This window comes from Cetorhinus maximus, chromosome 8 (assembly GCF_964194155.1).
Source record: "Cetorhinus maximus chromosome 8, sCetMax3.hap1.1, whole genome shotgun sequence".
NCBI classification, from domain to species: domain Eukaryota; kingdom Metazoa; phylum Chordata; class Chondrichthyes; order Lamniformes; family Cetorhinidae; genus Cetorhinus; species Cetorhinus maximus.
Window position 1 is genome coordinate 67470473 of NC_135886.1, and position 17494 is coordinate 67487966.

Here is a 17494-nt window from a genome sequence, read left to right on the forward strand (position 1 = left end):
CTGCCTTAAAAATATTCAAAGAGTCTGCTTCCAAAGTCTTTTGAGGAAGAGAGTCCCAAAGAGACTCAACCCTCTGGGAGAAAAAATTTCTCCTCACCTCTGACTTAAATGAGTGACCCCTTATTTTTAGACAGTAACCCCAGTTCTAGATTCTCCCACAAGAGGAAACATCCTCTCTACATCCACCCTGTCAAGATCCTTCAGGATCTTATAGGTTTCAATCAAGTTGCCTCTTACTCTTCTAAACCCCAGAGGATATAAGCTTTCCTCATAAGTCAACCGCTCATTTTTGGTACTAGTCTTGTAAACCTCCGAACTGCTTCTAATGCATTTACATCTTTCCTTAAATAAGGAGACCAGTACTGTACACAACACTTCAGATGTGGTCTCATCAGTGCCCTGTACAACTGAAGCATAACCTCCCTAATTTTGTAATCAATTCCCCTCACAATAAATGATAACACTCTGTTAGCTTTCCTAATTATTTGCTGTACCTGCATAATAGCCTTTTGTGATTCATGCACTGAGACATCCAGACACCTGTGATCTCAGAGCTTTGTGATCTCTCACTGTTTAGATAATAAGCTTCATTTTTGTTTTTCCTTCCAAAATGGACAATTTCACATTTGCCCATATTATACTCCATTTGTCAGCCTACCAAAAAATGTATGCCAACTCTCTGCTTCCTGTTAGCTAGCCAATCTTCTATCCATGCCAATATGTTACCTCCACCAGTTCCCCTTTATCCACAGCACATGTGACTCCTTCAAAGGACTCCAATAAATTGGTTAAACATGATTTCCCTTTCACAAAACTATGCTGACTCTGCCTGATTGACTTGAATTTTTTTAAGTGCCTTGACATCTTTAATATTAGTTTCTAACATTTTCCCTATGACAGATGTTAAGCTAACTGGCCTGGAGTTTCCTGGTTCTGTCTCCCTCCTTTATTGAATAAAGCAGTTACATTTGCTATTTTGTAATCTAATGGAACCTTCCCCGAATCTAGGGAATTTTGGAAAATTAAAACCAATGCATCAACTATCTCACTAGTCAGTTCTTTCAAGACCTCAGGGTGAAGTCCATCCGGATCTGGAGATTTGTCAGCCCCCAGCCCCAACAACTTGCTCAATATGATTGTTGCTCAATTGCTCAATTGTGATTGTAATTTTCCCAGGTTCCTCCCTCCCTTCCATTTCCTGATTTACAGCTATTTCTAGGATGTTTCTTGTATCTTCTATAGTGAAGACCGATGCAAAATACATGTTTAATTCTTCCGCCATCTCCCTACTTTCCATTATCAATTCCCCAGATGCGTTTTCTATAGGGCCAACGCTCACTTTGTTAACTCTTTTCTTATTTAAATATCTATAGAAACTCTTACTATACATCTTTATGGCCAGGGTTTTACAGTCGGTGTGCAGGGTCAGGCCTGACACGCCAGCACGTAAAATGATGCACGATGATGTCGGATGTGCGTCCCAACATCATCACGCTGTTTCACGATGTTTCGTTCGGCGGGCACGCGCCGGAGTCAGCTGGGCGCCCACCGATAATTAAAAGTCTTATTAAGGCCATTAAGGAACTAATTGGTTTCAAATTTACACTGCCCACCCAACCTAACGGTTGGCGGGCAGGCGAAAAGGCCAAGCGGCCTTTATGCCATTTAGGAAATCTCACCCACGAACAGGGATGAGGTTTCCTAAAGCTTTTACAAATCGATTAAAAACTTTTTTTGAAAAATGAAAACATGTCCCATCTCATGTGACACAGTGACATGAGACGGGACATGTTTCGTTAAATTTTTATTGCATCTGTGTATATTTTACAAAAGTGCTTCAATCCTCCTGAGGCAGCTCGGTGCCTCTGGAAGATTGAAGTGCTCTTTCACGCGCATGCGCGAAAGAGCGCTGGCCCTGACTCTCCCTGCTCCCCCCCGCCCTCACAGGTAGCACTTAGCGCTACCGCTCGCGTATTACGCTGGGCGGGTCTTAATTGGCCCGCCTGTATAAAATGGCAGTGCGGAGCCGATCACAGGAGGTGGTCAGCTCTGCGATCACCCCCGCCCGCTCCTGCCGAGCCCGCCTAACACAGGAAAAATTCAGGCCTAGATTACTAGCTAGCTTGTTCTCGTACTCGTACTCCTTAATCTTTTTGTCATTCTTTATATTATTTCCAATCTTCTGATCTGCCTCTGTCTTTGCGCAATTATATACTTTTTCTTTAAGCTTGATACTATATTTGTCTTTTTTAGTTAACCACAGATGTTGGGCCCTCCCCTTGGAATTTTCCTTTCTCGCTATTCTGTGTATTCTGAATTATCCCTTTAAATACCTGCCACTGAACCTTTATTGGCCTATCCCTTAACCTCAGTTGCTAATTCAATTTAGCTAGCTCCACTTTTATGTCCTCATGATTGCCCTTATTTAAGTTTAAAATACTAGTCTTGGATGCACTCCTCTCTCCCTCAAAATGAATGCAAAATTCAATTACATTATGATCGCTGCTACCTAGGGGTGCCTTCACTATGAGATTATCAATTAATCCTATCTCGTTGCTCATTATCAGGCTTAATATTGCCTGTTCTGCGGTTGGCTCCAAAACGTGCCGTGCTCAGAAACTATCCTGAAAATATTCTATGAACTCCTCATCTAAGCTACCTTTGCCCATCTGATTTTTTCCAATCTATATATAGATTTAAACCCTCCATGATTATCACCGTCCTTTTCTGACAAGCTCCCATTATCTCTTCTTTTATACTCCGTCCCACCGTGTAGTTACAATTGGGGAGTCTGTACACCACTCCCACAAGTGACTCCTTGCCTTTGTTATTTCTAATCTCAACCCAAACTGCTTCTGCATCCTGGTTTCTTGAACTTAGGTCATCCCTCTCTAATATGCTAATACCATCATTAATTAACATAGCCACCCCTCCATCTTTTCCTTGTTCGCAACTGCCTTCCTGTATAGATGGTGCCTCAGTCAGAGGGGCCAAGGGGGCAGCTGATGAAAACAATGCCCCTTTAGAGTAATTCCCCTCAACGTCATTGCAAACTGCCTAAGTGCTTTCATAGCGCACATGAACAACAGAGGGATCCACAAGCTGGTGTGCGCCTGGCATCCACTCCATCCGTCTTTGCGCCATCAGTGCCACTGATGCAGAGTGATGCTGCATATGGCTCTCCATAAGGTTGGCCACTCTTTCAGTGGATGAGCTCATTGGCTCATACATCTGGGACATGGTGGAGCACATGTCATGGATGGACTGTTCCATTTTCTGCCTATGACTCCGCACTGCTTCAGCAAATTACGGTGTTTGGGTACACATCTTCCACTGCTGCTCCAGGAGGATTCATCTTGTGTATGACTCCTGACGCTGTGCATCTCTGTCCAGCTGAGCATGACTGTGTCTGTTCTTCATTGTCCAAGGAGGTCTAGCTCCAGGTGCCTCTGCCTCCCTTACCTACTCCTGCTCTCAAGTGAAGTGTTGATCATCCTGTGCCACTCGTTCTGAGCTTGCATGAGGCCCCACCGGGGTGAGGGGTCTGTGCTGGTGGAGGGTGCGCTCGACTGATGTGAGGTGCTCACTTGTTTGTTTCTTCCTCCGCTGAAGAAGACGATGACATCACAGTGTCATGCCTTGGCCCCCCATCCACAAGCAGCCCTATGGTAGGCATAAGAAGCATGTTAGGAAAACCTGCTCATCAGCAGCTGCTTCTGCAGAGTTACTGCAGGATATTACAACTAATGGCTGGGATTTTCCAGCCTTGATGTGGCAGGTTCTCCCACAATGGATGTGGCAAGCCATTCAAATGTCCGTTGACTTTGGTGGGACCAGAAGATCCCACCGGCAGGAGGGGCTGGAAAATTTCGGCCAGTGTATTTCATGGAGGAAGCCAAAGAGGAGGGAACTCCATCCCTGTCACCTGAAGATGGTAAGATCACTTCACCCTGTCTTGGAGGGACTCCTATTTTGCCATTACTGACTTCCTGGTGGGCTGCCACCCTGGCAAATATCAAGGGCTTCCTCCTCTATGAACATTAGAATAGCCAATTGGAGACCCCAGCCCTGAACCAATCCTTTCTCTGGGGCTGTATGCCCTTTTCTTCTGCAAGATCAAGAGCGAGAGAGTTGAGATCACAGTGTCCTCCTTTTCCACCTCCAACGGGTCAAATGCATATGATTTTCCTGCCTTCAGTGTTGCCTCTTCCACGAGTGTTTGTGATCTGAGCTTTGCCATTGGCTACTTGGTATTCCGGGTATTCATGTTTTCCATGATCTGGAGCAACATGCTGCTCAGCTCGTGAGTGTGCTGGTCACCACAGAACTGGAAGCCTTTCAGTTAGGTGTTGCAACGCACTCACCTTGCCAGCCCTCAGAAGATCATTGAAGTGCTCCCTGCAAGGTACCATCCCCCGCTGACAACACTGCAACTGCTCACTTCATGGAGTACCTCCAAATCATGCTTGCTTTGCCTTCTCCTGCCACTCTTTGGAAACAAAGAACACTCCACCATGCAGCCACCACCTCTAAGGAAAATAACTCAAGGATTGCATCAGTAAACTGTAGGGCTGCCTTTGCACAGGAGCCTGACCTGCTGATAACCCACTGCTCTCTTGTTTCCATTCCAAAATAAATCGTTGACCATAATAATGGCTGTAATTTGCCATTTAAATTGTGCCCGCTGCATCAACTTCTGCCTCCTCACTGCATCCAATGCCCCTAATTAGATAGTGAGTGTGCCATTGGATAACTAATTAAGAAGTTTTCCGGCCAAAAATTGGTCAGTATTTGAGGATTATGGAGAGCAATTCCAACTTTTTAAGAGTGCAGCCTACGGGAGTTATATGGTTTCAAGAGCATTTGTTCTTTATGCCTCTCTACCACAATGCAGCCAGGGAAAGCCATCATTCATTGTCACTCTTCAATTTCTGATGACGTTGTTTTGAATTTTTTATGCAACATTATATTTGCAGTGCTACCTACAAGAGTAGGACATTTCAAATTTTGAAGCCACTCACATTTTTAAAATATCTTGGATTATAAATGTGTAAACAGAAATTTAGATTTCTAATGTAATGACATGATTTCCCTCAGGGCATCAGTTGTCATAGTAACAGCATTACATTTTGTATTCCAAGCCTTTCTTCAGGAAAAATATATCTGTATTTTCCAAACTTTGTTCAATGTTAATATGAATGTTGACTTTCAGTATTTTGTTCAGAGGGAACAGGGGAGGAATTTGTGTAGCGCCACATCTATCTGACTTGCTTCGATTCACCGGGTCAAGCAGCACTGTGGGGTGCTATCTGCATGGCCCACTCACTGTTCTTCAATTGTATCAATGAGAAGAACTCTAAATCCACTTAGCGCTACTAGAAGCAGTGATACACGAGCAAATTTCTCCCCCAACATTCCCTGCCCCATGTCTGAAAGAGGTGTGCTGTGTTATGGAGCAATCATATGTAACACTGCACTTTCCCCACGGTGGTGGGGGTGGAGGGTTGGGGAGGTGGCGGGAGAGTGATGTTATCATAACTTCTCCATCTTGCACAGAATTCTTGTTGGGATTGCCACAGTGCATGTCACTGCTGTCAGACTTTTCACTAAGTGTGGCACCTGATGAAATGATATATATCCAGAAGCAGAAGCCAAGCATAGAAGTGTTGTCCAACATGCATTGGAATAGCTGTAGAGCACAAGGCTGGCACAGTGATGCCATTCTGTGGAATGTAGGATTTCAAGCTAGATGTTCCACAACAATCAGGACATGTTTCCAAGCTCTTGGCAAAGGATCATGTTATGAGGACTAAAACAAAATAAGTATTGTCCAAACTCATACCAGCTGCAGGCATCGTCACAACAAGTAGTTTAGCTAGTGGAAATGGTCAGTTGATAAATGCAGCCAGATGTTCACGTTCAATTCAGTTACTGTTGGGACTAGAGAATTCACTTGTAACCTCCACTCCACTGCAAATCTCATCCAGTATCAGCTCCTTTCAGGGTACTTTCAGCAATGACTGAGAAAGTGGAACATGGGTTTAATGACATCCCTCAACAGCAATATCCCAACATAAAACAGGAAATAATTTTGATTTTCCAGTTAGCTTGCATCATTATCTGATACAGAACACACTTTATTAAATGGAGATAAGTAATTCCCTCTGAAAGAACCATGAATTAAGATAGAAAGGCAGACAGGTGGGGGCAAGGCAAGCCAGATGCTTTAATTTACCAAAGTTGACTCCAAACGTGCACTCTGTGTGTGTACCCACATTTGTGATTATTGACTAAATGGACTGTGGTATCAGTGTTTGGAAACAGTGGGGGTGTGTGGGCGGAGGGGGAGAGGCGTGCAGCATGGAGATATAGAAGATAGTGAAAGTTTCACCTGATGTGAGCCAAGAGATGGTAATAATATGAGCTGGTTCTATCAATGCTGGGACCTGTGTTTGGCACATGTTTTCAACTTGATGTGATTCCATGATTTGGCCAGAAAATAAAGTCGCCTTTGTGGTTAGGACTAAGTAAGCAGATGTCTTGTCAAAATTTACTGGTACTCTGCGGAAAAGCAGTTGTGTGAAAGTCTGTTAGAGTTCTCAGCGTACAAATATATCACCGTCAAGAACTGGCCCTTCATTCTCTCTGGTCAATAGTCGGATTTGTTACACAATAAAATATTTTGTTAATAAATGAATTGTATCAGGTAGTGTTGTTGTGGAACTTGACATTTTATGGGCCATGGGTGCAATGATTAAGTAAATATTTCAGATTCAGTGTTTCTAGAATTATCTTTTAGGGGATGCTATTCATAGTCATGATATTTTTGAATTCTCTTGTTTCCTTTCACCTTGTCTTTCCTCGTTTCGATTCTAGGGGCCAATGCAAAGAAACAGGGCGATGATCTAGCCGATAATGATGGCGATGAAGACGAAGGTATTTTGCGGTGCTCGAAACTGGTGCATGAATGCAGAACAAAATCTTTTTATACTTTTTGATTTTTAAGTTTCCTTTTTGGGGGCAGTTTTTGAGACAACAGTGTGTGCGTTTCCTTGCACTTTTTTTTAATACTTAGTTTTTCAATACATTTTTTTATGCAATATATCCCTTTACCAAACAAAGGTGTAGTGATTTCAGTTTATGTTTGTGTGACTGGAACAAAAACTGCATCACAGGAGAAAAAAATAGCATTTAAATGAGATTCAACCTCATCATTGCCCGATAGTTTCACTGTCGAGAGAGCTGGAGACACATTCCTCCCATCTTCAGCCCTCCGCACCTCTGCACCAGCTTTGTTTTAATCTGTGAAGCTATTTACAACTTGATTTTACATAAATTTTGATCCTCATAATTTTCATTAAAAACTTCTTCCTCCTGCTTCATAGGACTGTCTAATCTCTTGACCATTGCCTACCTGAGATTGGGTACGTAAATGGCCTTTGCCACTCAAAAGCACTGGGAAGGGTAAAGGAGCACCTTAATCCTAAACTATAGGTTCCCCCTACATTGCTGAGTAATTGAAACCGGAGACTGATTGTCTGCAAGCTCGTGTTCTAATTCAAGCAAGTTCTGTTCTGCTTTTGTGTGTTTTTTTTAAAATTTCTTTCAATAATCTAGTCAAACTCGGAAAATGATGGCAAAATCTGTTCTGATTCAAGCATTGGAATGGATATACCTTGTCTCTGAACATCAGAATCCTTTTCCAGCTTGTGTTCATGATGCATCTGCAAAAATAACTCTGAAAAATTGTGAAATCCTAAGTGTATTAATGTAATTATTATGCCACTTGTGTGCATGGGCAGAGTGTAATTAAAAGGAGATTCTCTCTACTAACAAATCCTTCATAATAAAACACAAGGGCATCAGAAGACCTTTTCTGTGACCTCAAAGTTCTGGCTAAGTGTTTAGTTTGATTTTACACATATAAGTGTCAGTTGAGGTCTGTGCTCACCCTGTATGTACAAGTGTCTGAGTCTATACGTGTGGTATAACACAAGGACCTAATAAACAACAGTGCAATACTGAGTTTATCTGCTTCATGATTAGGATGCTGATGATATGATTCCAACCACCCCCACCCCTTCATCAGAATGGGTTGCGTAGTTAACAGTGTGTCATGCTGCCCCCTCTCATTTGTTTATTGGGATTAATAGTGCATGTTGCACGACATTGCATACTGCACTTTATTATGAGTGCAGCAATGAGACATAAACCGATGGCTTCTTGGATTGAGCATTGGAAATGTTGTGTGAGTTCTGTGGGTTTCAGCATCACCTACCCATCTTACCTAGTAATGAAATACAGGTAAAGAGCAATCTTTCTTAAGTATGTTTTAAAGATTTCATATTCTAGTTGAGTGCAAATCCCTGAGCAGGCTGTACCAGTTATATCAGTTATATCAGAGAAAAAGTCAGTTGTGGCAGGCAGTAAGTCTCAGTACACAGTTGGACCAAAGAAAATAGATGGGGAAACAGAAAGAGGTGGCTATCATTCCATATTGTCTATGTTAGGAATTTGAGGTGCCCATGGAGATTGCATGTGTAAATGTAAATCTCTGAAATATATCTCATTGGTAATCCATGTATAAATATTGTTGGTGTAAACCATGTCTCTCTGGTCATAGTGTGTTCTTGGTGTGCTTTATATCTGTGATGATGTGACACCAGCCTCCCTTACTGTTCAGTTGGTGGAGGGGGAAGAGAAATGTTAAAGCACAGTGCTAATCATGACCCTGGCGGTAATTTTCACCTTTACCGTTTTGATGGTAAACTGGGAGAGTGGATCACCTATCCTGTTTACCACCCAAGCACTGAAAGTGAACATTACCCCCGTTGTTTCTGATCCTTAAAATTGGTTAATTGTATTGTAAATTGTCTATTGGGAAAAACACAGTAGAATTTTGCGATGGGATTACATGATATATTGTACTGCCTCTGAGCCTGGAATGTGCACAATAACTGTCAGTATTTTAGCTCCTGGTTGACACGTGATCTTGTTTTAAAATTCACAGACATGGTGCACAAAGTATGGCAGTATATGTGCAATAGACATGGGCTCTGCCCAGCTGGGTGGAAGTCTCAGCAGTCATTGGCCAAATATAGATGTTTGGTTTATTATAGAGTCATAAACTGATGACTCTAAAGTGAAGCAATTACCTATATATGGCTAAAGACCACTGAGATTTCGATTTGGCTTTATATTGCTTTAACTGGAATTTATCATAACTGATCATTGGCTGCTGGTTTGAATGGTCACTCATAATGAAATAAATCAGATACAAAAGTTATTTTTCTGTCAATTTTATATTGCTTTATTCAAATTATGTATAATGTCTCAATTGAAGAATATTTAAAATCCCGGTCAGATATTTCCTGGTATGAAATACTACAGCAAAATACAAGTCAGAATAATAGACCCTGGGTGCCACTGATATTAAAAGTTTCCTTCATCGTCATGCGAAGGTTAAGGAATTTTCTTTCTCAAAAAAACTGTGCCATTATTGGTGATTATAAAGTCCATCTCAGGAGGACTCTGGAGTTGATTAAGCTTCAGTTTATAATTCCAAGAGCCCAGCTCTTCTCCTTGTCAGAAAGATAAGGAGAGGTGGGTTGTGAAAGAACAGTATGTGAAACAGCATGTTTCCCAGGTAGGTACAGCCTGAATCTGTGAATGACAAAAGAGGCAGCCGGTAATGAAATTCCCTTTCCTCTCCCGCATTCATTCTGTTCAACAGTGGCTGCTGTATGTTACTTGATGTCTATGGCAGTTACTGAAGCCTCATCTCTTTGTACACGCCCTTTTTTCCCTTATTAATGTTTTGTGTGTTCACTCCTTGGTGTTAAATGTCTGTTACTTTTGTGTAAAAACCATGAAAACTTGCTGCAGACATGCGCTGGTACCAGGTACCAAAGCAGGGAGTTGTAACCCTAAAAATAATGCACACTGTTGAGACCCACAAGAGCTGAAAATACATACATATGTTGGTCCTTACCGGGATGAGATTTTTTTCTCTTCCCTATCCCCTAACTCCTTGCTCCACTTTTCACCCATTAAATGTGTCAACAAATAGATCATGATCTGTATCACAGGAAACCTGAATGTGTCTATTTTTCTTTTTTCCAGTGTATACCCATCTAATTCTTGCTGAATACATTTCCATTGCCCCAGTAATCCTTTGGTATCTCGTCCAAGTGATGTTTCTTCATGCTGAGCCCAGCCATTGGAAAACTGTTTGTCCATGAGAGCATTTTGAGCTTTGGATGATGTTCAGGAACAGGGATTTTGACCAGTTGAGGTGCCCCTGCTGGGAAAATCAGAATGGCATCATGAAATTCTAATTTCTTGTCACAGAAGATTATTGGTTTTAAATTAGGAAAACAGAAAGTGCATTAAATTTTAGTAACTCACCAGTGGGCAGTGCCAGTCTTCAATGATCAACACATATCAAGAACACTATTATCCAAAACTGACGATTAGATTCCAGCCTGTAATTCATTCCTGGAGATTAATTATTCTATTTATAATGCCTTCTAACTCCTCAGTTACATTCCTGTGTATCACATTCCATGGGATCTTAATCTTTTCTAGTTGCATTTGTTTTGTTCTCTATGCTGGAGCTGCAAGTGAGTTGTTGATGGATTTTGGTATTTACTGCCTGGGTTCTAAAATTCGTTCTCCACAAAAATAGAACCAATGCTGATTATAATTGACATTCAGCAAGTTACTGTAGCATAGTTTAGGCATGTAGTTGATAAAGAAAGCGGTAACTGCTTGCATTCCCTATTAAAGTTTGAAATAAGAAATATTGGCTGTCATTCTTTTCAAAATGGGTTTTGGGGTTTGGGTTGTCAGTTGTGGAGCACACCCCTCGTAACTGAAACCAAGGTGTTTTGAACTTTTAGATCAATATTTAGGGGTGGAGTGGTCATGCCATGATTTTCAAAATTCATGAACACAAACATGGAATGTGATGATAATGGCAATTTGCATAATTGTCTTCAACTGGTGTTAAATTATTAAACAACCCGGGAGCTGTTAGTGAGAGTGACCTACTGTATAAATTTCACCTCTTTTCAGACTATGACTGATGCTGTTTTCGCCATTTTTAAGGCTTTTAAAATGTTTTAAGCATAAGAAATTCATGGCACTACCTTTGATTTTCCATCTGTATTTAACTCCTGGTATCTGCAGTGTGTCTGTTGGCAGATTTTCTTGTGCCCTGTGATTGTGATATATTGTTACCCAATATTTATTATGTGTTGATGCTCACTGTGGTGCTTTTATGCCTGGTGTTGGCAGTGTGTGTGCGTCCAATGTTTGCCATGTGTTGATGCCCTAACATTTGTGCCCACTGATTGCGGTGTGTTGATGCCTGGTAGTTGCAGAATTTTAACTGGTATGTTGATACTTGGTGATTGGATTGTGTGCCTGGTAAGTTGATGCCTTTCATTTGAAGTCTGTACATGTCAGATGACTGAAGTGTATTTATGCCCATTATTTGATCATTGCTGTCCTTCATTATGGCTGCTGCCTGAGCGAAGTGTGATTTGGCTTTTCTCCTATTCCTTCTCTTGCAGATATTCGTGACAGTGGGCCTAAGCCAGTCATGGTATACATTCATGGAGGATCATACATGGAGGGGACAGGAAATATGATTGATGGCAGCATATTGGCAAGCTATGGCAACGTTATTGTTATCACACTCAACTACCGTGTGGGTGTTCTGGGTAAGAAAAAGCTAACTTCAGGCCTTATACTCTCTGATAGTTAAATAGATTATGTGGCAATGTGAGTGGTATGGCAACTGAAGTCTCTTGGCCTCCAGTATAATGTCTAGCATGAGAAAATGAACCCTTCGTTCTCTCAAGGCTTATAGTTCTGTCAAACTGGTTAGTGACTTGCTCTGAATCTGAATGTCTTACCTTTTCAAATTCTGTTTCAATATCTAGGTAACTGGGTGGTGTAGTTTGTTGCAATACTTTCACATCATCCTTAGGATTCGGGCTTGAGTACAACTCAGACTATGGGATAAAGATGTGAAATGATTTGGGCAATCCCAATCCTATTTTTACGGATGTCAGTGAAGAAAATGGAAAGGTGGTAAGGTATCCTTGAGTGCACAGTGAGGTAGTGTATCAGGCTATTGCCTGTCAGTTTAAGAAACTGATTGGGAATCTAGAAATTGGAAAGAGTTTTAATATAACTGACCCGCTCATCGTGGTGGCGGGGTGAGAAGCAAGGGATGGGGGGAGGCGGCAATAAATTGGAGAACTTTTTGTCATTGTGGGGTTTGCTTTGGCTCTTTAACTCAGCCACAGCACTAGCACCCTGCTTCCAGGTTCCTGACCAATGGGAATGTGGGCATGATGACAATCCACCTCTGTCAAAAAAACTATCTCTAGTTAAAGGGACCTCAGTAAGGGTTGGCCTGTACATTGCTTCCAGTGATTTCAGCAACCACAGGAATGGAAAGGAGTTGTTGGAAGGCTCAGTTACTTCATGAGGGCAGGAAAGGTGACTGAAGGCTCACTTTCAGCCAACTCCCACAATCTGACATGCCCACATTCTCCTGCACTGCACTCCTCAAACCAATACACCTTGTATCTCCACTCATTGCTCTCTTTCAAGGCACCTTCTCACATCTCAACAGGTAACATTAACATTCACCTCATTTTATTGACATCTCACACCCATGCCTCACAGTCACCCTTTACAATTGATGCAATTCCCTCCTCTCCATATATCCATTTCTCACACTCATAAGTCTCTGCTTTCTCTCTTTGCTGAAGACAGTGCAATGGCCCCCCAGTGAAAGACACTTTGCTGGTCATTGACAATGAATACCCACCAGGTACACAGTAAAGGAGGTCCTAAGAGCATAAGAAATAGGAGCAGCAGTAAACCATTCAGCCTGTTGAGCCTGCTCTGCCATTCAAAACAATCATGGTTGATCTTTGGCTTCAACTCCACATCCCCATGTCCCCTGATTCGCTGAGAGTGCAAAAGTCTGTCTACCTCAGCCTTAGCTATATTCAGCGAAGAGGCTGTAGAATTCAGCAATGGCCTGCACTGAAAGCCTGAATCTCCTGAGACACTGATGCTCAGAAATGTTGGGAAAGCTGATCCTCTGCCTGCAGACCCTGTGTTTGAGATATCTGTCACCTTCTTCGAGCTGGATCTCTGTGTCCATCTCCTCTATCCTTTGGAGTGGCACATTGCTGATGAGAAGGCAGCTGGTGCTCCTGCTGCTGTTGGTATTGCTGGTGCTGTTCCTCTTGTTTCTGATCAGAGGTCCAGGGTAGAGCTGCAAAACTGCCTCCCTGCTGCAGTGAAGGCTAACAGCTGGCAAGTTGAAAACAAGGTGAGTAAAGTCCAGTGCAGGTGAAATGACTTCCAGAAGCTAGAAATCATGTGTCATGCTATGAAATCTGATTCTCTGAACAAGTACTGTAAGGGCAACCTTTTTGTGTAGATAATCCAGTAGCTGTGAAGTTTCACTCTTACTGGCATTCAAGCCTATCAGATCCATTAAAGAGTGGCTCCCTGCTGTGTTCTTGCTTTGTTCACTCAGGGAAATTCCTCACAGCTCAAGAAACCCATCCATTGCCTGTTAAAGCCAGAATCCTGGGTAAACTTCACAATTAATTTACTATAAAATATTAAACTTACATACCTGAAAGCTCTGCAGAGGTTTCCCACTTACCAGCTCCAATTGAACTCATGAGTTGGGGGGTGGGGGGTTGGGAAATCATGCCACTTTTCAGGACATTAAACCCACCCACCTTCACCCTTGTCTGTACCTAAATGCCCTTGCCACACCTTGGCAGCTATTCTGTCCATTAAGTTTTAAGGCCTACCATCTGATTCAGTATATTGGCTGAATTTTTTAACAATATAATCTGATAAGAGTTAATGTAATTGCTATAAATTGATTACTTTAGATATTCTCTTGCATACAGCGGTGCTGCTGATTCCTATGAGCATTTTATGTTTCGGATAGTGCCTGTACTCGCCAATCTTATTCTCTTTGGGAGTTCCTCAGGATGAGGATGACTTGCTTCCACTTCAGGTCGATGGGTTCTGAGATGGCTGACAAGTCCAAATCGTGTGCAGGCTCTGCCACATGCGTGGCAGGTGGTGTTTGCAGGGTCGGATAGATGAGTTGTTTGGAGGTTGTGGCTACCTCCGATGCCTTGACTTCATCTCTGTGTTCCTGATGAAGTCTCTCAAATGTGTTTGGTGCCTTCCCAGATGAACCATCTCCATTTTGGTTGGGCACAGGCCATGGACTCCCATAAGTTGGCAAAGACATTTGATCTCTTCAGGGCCGCTTTAAGGATATCTCTAGAATTTCCGCTCTCCTCCTGGGAGTCTCCTGCTGCTACTGAGATCTGAGTAGAGCTGTTGCTTCAGGAGTCTAGTGACAGACATACAAACAACATGTCCTGTTCAGTGGAGCTGGTTTTGAGTGATTAGCACTGTGCTGTTGAGCATACTGGCTTGGGAGAGGCCACTGCTGTTGAACAAACTTTCTTGCAACTCAATTTGGAAGATCTTGTGAAGGCACTGCTGGTGTTACTGCTGCAATACTCGAGGTGCTTGCTGTAGGTTGTCCAAGCGCCTGAAGCATATAGGAGTGCAGGGTTCATGGTAAACCATGACCTTAGTCTCAAGTTTGAGATCCTGGTCCTCATAAACTCTTTTTTTCAGTTGATGGAAGACTGGGCTGGGATGTTAGAGGCGATGATGAATTTTGTTGTCTATGTCTGTCTTCATCGAGAGGAGACTCCAAAGTTATGGAAAATAGTCCATTTTCCAAAAATTAACAATACAATAGCGGATTTCAGATGTGTAACAATAGATCCCCCTGTTATCTGAACTAGATTTGTGACGTTTGAACAAATTTATGTGCTTCTCCAGGCTTTTCAAAGGTGTAATGAGAAATACTTGATACGGTGAGATATACATATTGTTAGGCTGCCTTATTTCACAGACAGCAAGTGAACATAATAAAGTAACTAGTCAAAGCGAGTATCACTTATTTAGCTCAAATGTCCTTCCAAGCATAGAAAAGAAAACAAACTTACATTGTCTAACCTAGACATTCTTGCTTTCAGAGTACTTTTACATGCAATAACCAACCCATTGCATATCTTAGCTTCTAACTTTGGGTTTCATGCCATAAAGCCTCTTGGTTAAAACCCTCCTGCCAATGTGCAAATCTTTTTTCATCTACTTTACTGGAGGGTTAGGACATAGGCAATGGTCCAAAACCCCAGTGTGCATAGTAGGGTTGCCACCAAGCAATTAGAGTAATGGTAGAGTCATGAACTGTTCCATTTTGAGTATCTGACTGATCTACACAGAATTCTATGTTTGGATTATATGCTCTCCCACAGGCAGATTTAAGGCGGGGGACATGTAAAATTCAGCAGGAGCTGTGCTCATCAACTACTTGCCCATCTCTGTCCCACCACAATTAAACAGGGCACAGGGGAGCTGTCAGGTTGCATGCCTGCCATTAAGTCTATCGAGGTCCGTAAGTGGCCAATTAATAGCCACTGAAGGGCATTATCCTGCTACCATGGGTATTTTGCCCACCACAGGGGGAGACCTCACCAGTCAGTAAACCTGGCAGCTTTAGCTGCATGGGCTAGTGTCAGGTAAGGGGGAGAGAGGACCTGCTTGTCTGGCCCCCTGGGCATGTTGGAGGAATCGCCCTTTAATTCCCCCCAACCACTCCCCCCTCCCCCACCCCCCAGCCTCACAAGCCCAGCACGTCCTCCCCCCACCACCCTAGCGAGACCTCAGGACCCCAGACCGTGGGCTCCTGGGATCCTTGGTCTGGTAGAACTGCCTGTAGTTCCAACAGAGGCCACCCTCCTGGTGGTGCTGGTGGGACAGCCGAGCTGCCAGCCATTCAAATGGCTGGCAGCTCTCTAAGGTGGGAATTCCTCTTGAGAGAGAGATTAAAGTCCTGCCTCCAACCACTTAACACTGCTCTTAGCATTAAATTGCTGCAGGGCAACCCGTCGGGCTCATGGGCGGGCTCCTCCCCCAACCTTTTAGCCATGGGGGCAGGGACCACAACACTCCATTAAATCCAGCCCTATGTGGGAAATATTCACTTGTAGGGACCAAATGTAATATTTTCAAGTTTGCTGATGATACAAAACTCGGTGGTATTGTCAGTTGTGAGGAGGATGCAAAGAGGCAGATGAAATATAATGTGGAAAAATGTGAAGTTATCCGCTTTGGTAGGAAAAACGGAAATGCGGATTATTTCTTAAATAGTGAGAGACTGGGAAGTGTTGACATCCAAAGGGACCTGAGTTTCCTTGTTCATAAATCACTGAAAGCGAAGATGTAGGTTTAACAAACAATTAAGAAGGCAAATGGTATGTTCGCCTTTATTGCAAGAGGACTTGAGTATATGACTAAGGAAGTCTTGCTTAGTTGTATAGAGCCTTCGCGAAACAAACACCTGGAGTATTGTGTACAGTTTTGGTCTCCTTACCTAAGAAAGGGTACACTTGTCATAGAGGGAGCGTAATAAAGGTTCAGTAGTCTTTTTCCTGAGATGGCGGGATTTTCCTATGAGGTGAGATTGAGGAGACTGTGCGCAAGTATTCTCTAGAATTTGGAAGAATGAAAGATGATCTCATTGAAATATACAAAATTCTCACAGGGCTTGACAGGGTAGATGCAGGAAGGATGGTTGTCCTGGCTGTGGGGTCTAGAACCAGAGAACACAGTCTCAGAATAAGAGGTAGGCCGAGTGCTGAGGGCAGACAGCGCCACAGCCTGGGTTTCTCCATTATTATCATGAGGAAACCTGCATAGGTTAGCCTGAGGTGCTGTCTACCCCGAGGAAATTATGTAGTCTGCATAACACCACTTTGAAGCAATGCTATGTGGATAAATTTCCCCTACCTCCTGTGTTCTTTTACTATGATAGATTTGTAATAACTCAGGGCACAAAGCTCCCAATGAACACCTCTCCTGGTACAATCACTCTTACCCTAAAGAGTATTCCTCAATTAATTGTTCTCCAATTAGTTGGCAATAGAAGCCTCCTGAGGTTGATGGTTTGAATTCTACAGAGTCTTGAGGTACAGTTTATATTAAACTGTCGTGCCATTCAAATTCCTTCTAATTCTAGATTCAGAGACAGGAACAGTTAGACCTATGTTAGAGGTAGATGCCAAGTCCATTGAATTATTTAGATCAGTAGGATTGAGACCATTGTCACTTGGAGAGCTGCTTTTAAAAGAGCAGCCTCATAGTGTTTATGAACCATATCTCTATGTTATGCATGTAATGGATAAAACAGAGGTGTAACTATTAGCATGTATAATTCTGCAGCTGGCTATGTCAAAAACAAATCATTTGTTTTCTCAAATAAAATGAAAAAGATGATGTGAACTATACAGTGGCATTGGAGACAAGTGGCTACTGTATGGTTCACATGTCTATTTGGTATTTGAAGTGGATT

General features: G+C 42.5%; 1 protein-coding gene across 2 annotated transcripts in view; it reads left to right on the forward strand.

Annotated features, from left to right (window-relative positions):
- The window catches only part of nlgn3a (neuroligin 3a), a 190872-nt gene that overhangs the window by 44919 nt on the left and 128459 nt on the right, over positions 1–17494 (forward strand). The window contains exons 3-4 of one of the 2 annotated variants that reach the window (XM_078546973.1): positions 6877–6936; positions 11577–11726. In XM_078546973.1, coding sequence (XP_078403099.1) covers positions 6877–6936; positions 11577–11726 — 210 coding nt within the window. The remainder of the gene's footprint in view (positions 1–6876; positions 6937–11576; positions 11727–17494) is intronic. The other variant, XM_078546972.1, reaches the window with a different exon arrangement.